The 6,000-nt window shown below is 46.1% G+C and overlaps 2 protein-coding genes across 2 annotated transcripts; one reads left to right on the top strand and one right to left on the bottom strand.

The window, feature by feature from the left end:
• Positions 1 to 314: 314 nt before the first annotated feature.
• Positions 315 to 4,341, bottom strand: BGW36DRAFT_384982 (mRNA 3'-end-processing protein rna14). The gene is made up of 6 exons (XM_046216864.1): positions 4,171 to 4,341; positions 3,137 to 4,097; positions 2,651 to 3,082; positions 1,587 to 2,592; positions 794 to 1,507; positions 315 to 734 (listed from the first exon to the last, which is right to left on the bottom strand). Exons 2-6 carry the CDS (start codon positions 4,052 to 4,054, stop codon positions 724 to 726), a joined length of 3,081 nt encoding a protein of 1,026 aa, XP_046068561.1. The 5' UTR covers positions 4,055 to 4,097; positions 4,171 to 4,341; the 3' UTR covers positions 315 to 723.
• A 116-nt stretch (positions 4,342 to 4,457) lies between these two features.
• Positions 4,458 to 5,946, top strand: BGW36DRAFT_25049 (histone chaperone asf1). Its single transcript, XM_046210020.1, has 4 exons — positions 4,458 to 4,731; positions 4,788 to 4,827; positions 4,878 to 5,186; positions 5,249 to 5,946. Exons 1-4 carry the CDS (start codon positions 4,623 to 4,625, stop codon positions 5,622 to 5,624), a joined length of 834 nt encoding a protein of 277 aa, XP_046068560.1. The 5' UTR covers positions 4,458 to 4,622; the 3' UTR covers positions 5,625 to 5,946.
• The last annotated feature ends 54 nt before the right edge of the window (positions 5,947 to 6,000 follow it).

Below are 6,000 nucleotides of genomic sequence, written 5' to 3'. Positions count from 1 at the left end.
ATCAGAGTGTAGGAGATGGTAGGCTGGACATGCTTCGGAATATTTACCCCTGGCGTAGATCTACTGTTACCCTAATAATTAAGCTTAAATGTCAAGCTGTATAAGGCTTAGCGCATATTATTACGACACCCAAAAAACTACAATGTCCGAGAAAATCCATCCTAACTTGAAGCTCTTTCTAATTGGGGTGAAAATAACATGGAAATCAGGGCCTAGGTACTGTCTTGTTGTTTCTTCGGAACCAATTTAGCCACGATGTCTACCCAACTTGCTAACCTTCCACTCAAAGGAACGAATGGGACCAGTTCTTAGACCGATAATATTCATCAACACAGAGAGACTGTTTTCGGTTATGGACATTATATGCATCGTATCTATGAGAAAGTTGAACTGCTACTTATGATATTTTTTGCCGTGTTCTTAATCTACGGTTGTGTACACTTAGAATCTTTTAAACGTATTATCAAATATTAGGATTGATGCACAAAAAGCATTCTCATTTGAGCTCACTGGCCTTTTCCCTGTACATGATAAAAATTGAAATTTCCAGAAATAGATCTAAGCGCCGTGCCTACTTGCAAACCCATGGCAGGCCATGCATTCAACGCATCAAATTAAGGATCGAGCTTAATGAAGACCGTGTTTTTGGATAAGGAAGCGGAACAATATTAGCTCATACCGTGCAAATAATGTACAAGTCGTTTTGAGTGAAGATTCAAGTCATTAGAAGCCACCTAGAAAGTCTCGGTCAGCGCTTTCTCTACAAGTCAACGAAATTCAGAAAGTAACTTACTGCCATATGCCTGCGAACTCATAGCAGCATGCGTTGGCTGTGCGAGTGGTCGGAGTTGGGATGTTGATGTTGGAATATCAATTCTACGTATCACGTCAACCAGCTTCTCTGCTGAGAATCGCACCGCGGTATATGCTGATGCAGGAGGAATGATGCTGAGAAGTTGGACAACGTCGCGCGGTAACGGAGCTGCCGATGGCTGAGGCCAATATTGTGCTCCACCAAGGGCACTACCGTTGCTTTGTGGTGGACGTTTCAGTTGGTCAGGTCGACGAGCCGGGGCTCCTTTCAGAGGAGACTCGGCACGTAGAAATTTTCGCGGCCGGCTGCCATCATCATCGTAATCGTCGGTAGGATAGGCACGTTTTGGCGAATCAGTGGAAGGCACATCTAAGTAACGCGAGGGAGTTCCTTGCATGGAGCCCGGCTGCTCTACTGAAGTGATGCTTCTAGGACGGGTTTGAGAGGTTGAAATGATGATTTGAGCAGCCGTAGGATCAAAGTTGGGAGTTGCATGACGATGTGCAAACTGAGAAAGTGTAGGATCATCGGGAAAGAGCTCACGCATTCGACTTTCAAGGTTAGTGACTTGAACTAAGTCACCATATCGAGATTCGTATTCATGAAGAAAGGTGAAGATTGGCTTGGTCTTATGAATGTTTTCTGGTTTGGTGGACAGCCTTCTAACGGTCATTTCAAATACAGCCCGAGCATCTAGGAAGTAAGAAATTAGCCACGAAAGTTAAACCCATAGTGAAAAAGAAAACTCAATGTTCCCAAGTTAAATGCTTACTGGTCACATCGTTAATATCCAATAAATGTTTCAGATATTCGAGGGCAAAATTCTCATCATCTGGAAACAGTCTAGCTCCACGTTCAAAAATTCTCGTAGCGGCTGGGTCTTTGTAGCAATGATATTCAATCAAGGCACTGGCAATATAGACGTCGCTGGTAATGCGTCCCCGCTTGCGAGCTTCAGCGAACACTTGCCTCGAACCTGCAAGCTCTCCAGGCTTGCCCTTCCCTTGGATACGACGCATAGCACGCATCAAAGCAATCCAGGCAAAAGAGATTAGTTTAGAGATAGTAATAAGCTGCGTAGAATGTGAGTTTTTGATCGCGTTGATTTGAGTTTCTTTGCGGGCTTCTTTGGCTTTGGCCTCGCGGGAACGTTCATCTTCGTCTTCCTCATCAGCAACTGGCTGATAATCATCTTCCGCGTTAGCGAATTCATCTTTGACTCGAGCAATTTGCTGCTCTTCTCGCTCGCGGGATTTCGTATGAAGAGCGTATAGAGCATCCAATAGCTTGTCATACGATTCTCTAACTTTTGCACCGCGTTTCTGAGGGTCTTGTTCTGACTCTGACTCGATCTCTGACCTATCCGCGCGTTTGAATGCTAAGAGACAACTTTCGGGGTTACCCTCTATGCCTTGTTTAAGCAGCTCATTTCCTTCAGCATTCATATCATTCTGAAAGCAAAATTCGGCAGCTTCGAACCAGATATCCGGAACAAATCTTAGCGCCATCAATGCCTGCTTATAGACGAACAATACTCGATTCTTAAAGGCAGAGAGATCTTCTTCCTTAAGCACGAGAGGATCGGTTTTCTCCCAAGCAACCCACCTTCTCCACAACTCGACTTGCTGTTTGAATTCGGTATATCCATCGTACCCTGGGCCAGGAGGAAGCCGTGGAAGCGTTGTGCGGTCTAGGTCTCTAGTGAGATTTTGTAACTCGGTGTAAGAGCTTCGAGCCGTCATATAAGCTGGTGATCGCTCTTGCAAAAATTTTCGGCCCTAGAATGATGATTTTGTTAGGTAACAAATGAAGAAGAATGAAAGGAGAAAGTGTTACCGTCAACTTGTTTAATCCCATCTCAAATTGGTCATACTCTTTCCATAGTGTGTTCAGCGAATGAGTGGGGACACAAATAGCTTTTTGGTAAGCTTTACGCAGCAAGTCCATCTTCTGCTGGTCCTGCCAGCCTGTTCCCCCGACATTGCCGGGACCTGTTTTGATAAATTGTACATAGTCGGTCCATAGAGATGCGGATTCCCTATCCATCCCGATATGCGTGAGAGCCAAATCATAGGCAGAAGAAATGGTTCGTCGTGCTTGGCCAGAAGTGTCCGTTGTCAATGGGTGTCGTCGACGGATGTAGTCAAGGTATACTGTCCACAACTGCACATTTGGTATGCTCAGAAGTGTACGATTAAAAATCTGTTCTAGGCGTTGCAGCTCATTATTTTCCGATTCCATGTTCACATATGCAACCCATTGTTCTGCCTGAGTGCCAAGTCAGCTGAAGTCGCAATAAAAAAAATTCAAGAGTTACCCTACAGCAGATGGGAACACTCCAAAAAATCGCTCATAGACCTCGCGGGCATTGTCAAGCCTGTTTCGACTCCGGTGTTCACTAATCAATTCCAGCCACGCTGCAATATCACCGCGCGGATCTTCTTTGATTCTATCTTCCAACAAGCCCACACGATCATGGGGCAAGCGTGACGCAGAAATAGGAACTGACGCCGAAGGCACTGGCGTTGGAACATTGCTATCTGGGTTATCTGCTGGCTGGGACACTTCAGTGTACGGGTTCTGGCCGGTTGACATTGAAACAAAAGCAGCATGAGAAGAAACAGCATTATTAGAAACATCTTTGGAACTGGCCACTTGAGGCGCAGGCGGTTGTACTGATACACCAGATGTAAAAACAGTTTCATTTGCATTCTCAGAAAAAGGACGTTCAGACATGCTTGCAGAAACAGACCCAATGTCGTTGAAGGCCCCAAGTACCCCAGGCGGTTCGTACTCTGCTTCATCCTTGTCATCTTCTCCACCTTCTTCTCCTTCTTCTTCTTCTTCCTCCTCATCATCGTCCACCACAAAGCCGCCTGTAATCTTGGCCGTTTGCTGTACATGAGATGCAGACGGAGGTGTGGGTTCAGAAGTTTGCGAATTAAGTCTGGATGGAGGTTGGGGTGTTTGCAAAGGGGCTTGGGCATGGGAATTGCTATCTTCAGGCTGGTAGGAGATTTGGGGGTTAGACGAGGAAGCGGAAGTAGGATTGTTTTCAACGTAATCATCAATCTGATTATTTTCTGCTATTGAAGTTGAGTACTCATCATTTATTGGATGTGATGGGTCATAGTCTTCAGAATCAGACAGCCCAGCCCCGTGAATCGGGCCACAAGGATCATACTCGTTACTCATGGCCTGGGCCTGGAAGAAAGCCTGCTCCGCATCCTCCTCGGCCATGATCGAAGGAGCGCACTCGAATGCGAATAAGGCGAGGACTGTTCTGTACTCCAAATGGATCAGTTAGCAAATTATCTGTATGACATAGTTATAAAGCCAATAACAAACCGTCGCACCAGGAATGTGATGTGGATTGATGGTCGCAGCTAGTGGGGTTTGATAGTGCGAATAGCGCGAATGCCAGGATATCCAGGGGGTTATCATAGATATACAGGGCTAAAGCATGGTATTTGAGAATAAGGGTTGTTGTTATGGACAGCGCAGCAGAGACGCAGCTCCTGATGTCTGTAAGTAGTTTTGTTGGACGAGATGCAAGCTTAGCCCGCAGTCATGCGAGGGAGTGTCACGTGACTAACTTTAATTGGGGCCTCGCGAGAATGAAGGGAACGCGCAGGCGCGTGTCGTAGCTATTAAAAGGGTCCCGACGCCTCCTCCAATTTTATCATTATGTCTTGAAAATCCCTTCATCTCTCCAAGCTTCGTCGCGAAACCAGCCCATCAAGCATTGCACCCGAAATTTCTTCAGAATAACCTTGTATAAAATACGAATCAGCATACTATCACCGCCATGTCTGTTGTTTCACTTCTTGGCGTTAAAGTGCTAAACAACCCCGCCGCTTTCTCCGATTCCTACGAGTTTGAGATCACTTTTGAGTGCCTGGAACAACTGCAAAAAGGTGACGCCTATCCTTGAACTGTTCAAGATGAAACTCTCGTCTAACAAAAATGGTAGATCTTGAATGGAAACTCACTTACGTCGGATCCGCCACCTCGTACGTGTTTACTTTTGCCTCCCAGTGGAAACTGTTCGCTAATTGTGCAGATCTGAACATGACCAGGAGCTTGATTCATTACTGGTTGGCCCTATCCCTGTCGGTGTGAATAAGTTCATCTTTGAAGCCGACCCGCCGGATTTGAAACACATTCCTCAGACCGAGATCCTTGGAGTTACAGTGATCTTGCTCACCTGTAGCTACGATGGCCGCGAGTTCGTTCGAGTTGGATATTATGTGAATAACGAATACGATTCGGAGGAGCTCAATGCCGAACCGCCGGCCAAACCTATTATCGACCGGGTGCGCCGCAATGTCCTCGCAGAAAAGCCTCGCGTAACCCGATTCGCCATCAAGTGGTATATTATCCTCCCACATCTTCATATTAAAGCAGTGCCTAGAATTCTGACTTACATATTAGGGATTCCGAGGAATCTGCTCCTGCTGAGTATCCTCCCGAGCAGCCAGAAGCCGATGGCTTGGAAGACGATAGTGCAGCCTACGGTGCCGAGGAGGTCGAATTGGAAAATGCCCTGATCAAGGAACTCGAGGAGGCAGAGACTACTGGTCAAGGCGTGCCTGAGGGAGAGGATCATGAGATGGAAGGCGCCGAGCCCACTGCTGGGGCTGGCGACGATGACGCCTCGGATGCAGGCAGTGAGGATCTTGAAGCCGAAAGCAGCGACGAGGAGGAGGAAGATCTCGAGGAAGAAGAAGGTGGTGAGGAAGATGTTGAGATGGGAGATGATGCTGCCTCTCATCAACATCCTCATCAACCTGAGGTCATGGTCCACTAGACTTGATCTTATTCACCAAATTTCGTACGAATTATATCGACCAATACCCCGGAGTTAGGTTCTACAACGGGCTTCTACCTTGCAGGACGAATTTTTTATGATTTCATGCGCTAGTATTTGATAACGAGCTTTCATTTTCACATCACCCGCCAGATTCACGCGGCCATATTTTCCTTCTCTCTTCCATATATATTGATGACGATAAATGGAAATATATAGGCACTCACGAGGTGTACATGGCTAAGACTGATGAATAGTTTTGCTTTTCTTAATAGAGGAGTATCTTGAAACTTGTCAACCACATTACGTAAATAAATACAAAGAATTTAAGAATCTTAAGAGCCTTGGGAGAATTTCAACACAATGAACGGCAAGT

The sequence above is a fragment of the Talaromyces proteolyticus genome, assembly GCF_021365285.1.
Source record: "Talaromyces proteolyticus strain PMI_201 chromosome Unknown BGW36scaffold_10, whole genome shotgun sequence".
In the NCBI taxonomy this organism is placed as follows: Eukaryota; Fungi; Ascomycota; class Eurotiomycetes; order Eurotiales; family Trichocomaceae; genus Talaromyces; species Talaromyces proteolyticus.
This window is presented reverse-complemented; position numbering and strand designations above follow the sequence as displayed.

Bases quoted from the DNA above. Each gene is read 5' to 3' on its own strand.
- BGW36DRAFT_384982 (XM_046216864.1), bottom strand. From the start codon at position 4,054: ATGGCCGAGGAGGATGCGGAGCAGGCTTTCTTCCAGGCCCAGGCCATG. The intron at 2,593-2,650 runs GTAACACTTTCT...TCATCATTCTAG, and splicing joins TGGGATTAAACAAGTTGACG to GGCCGAAAATTTTTGCAAGA. The intron at 1,508-1,586 runs GTAAGCATTTAA...CTTACTTCCTAG, and splicing joins GGATATTAACGATGTGACCA to ATGCTCGGGCTGTATTTGAA.
- BGW36DRAFT_25049 (XM_046210020.1), top strand. From the start codon at position 4,623: ATGTCTGTTGTTTCACTTCTTGGCGTTAAAGTGCTAAACAACCCCGCC. The intron at 4,732-4,787 runs GTGACGCCTATC...CAAAAATGGTAG, and splicing joins CCTGGAACAACTGCAAAAAG to ATCTTGAATGGAAACTCACT. The intron at 4,828-4,877 runs GTACGTGTTTAC...CTAATTGTGCAG, and splicing joins TACGTCGGATCCGCCACCTC to ATCTGAACATGACCAGGAGC.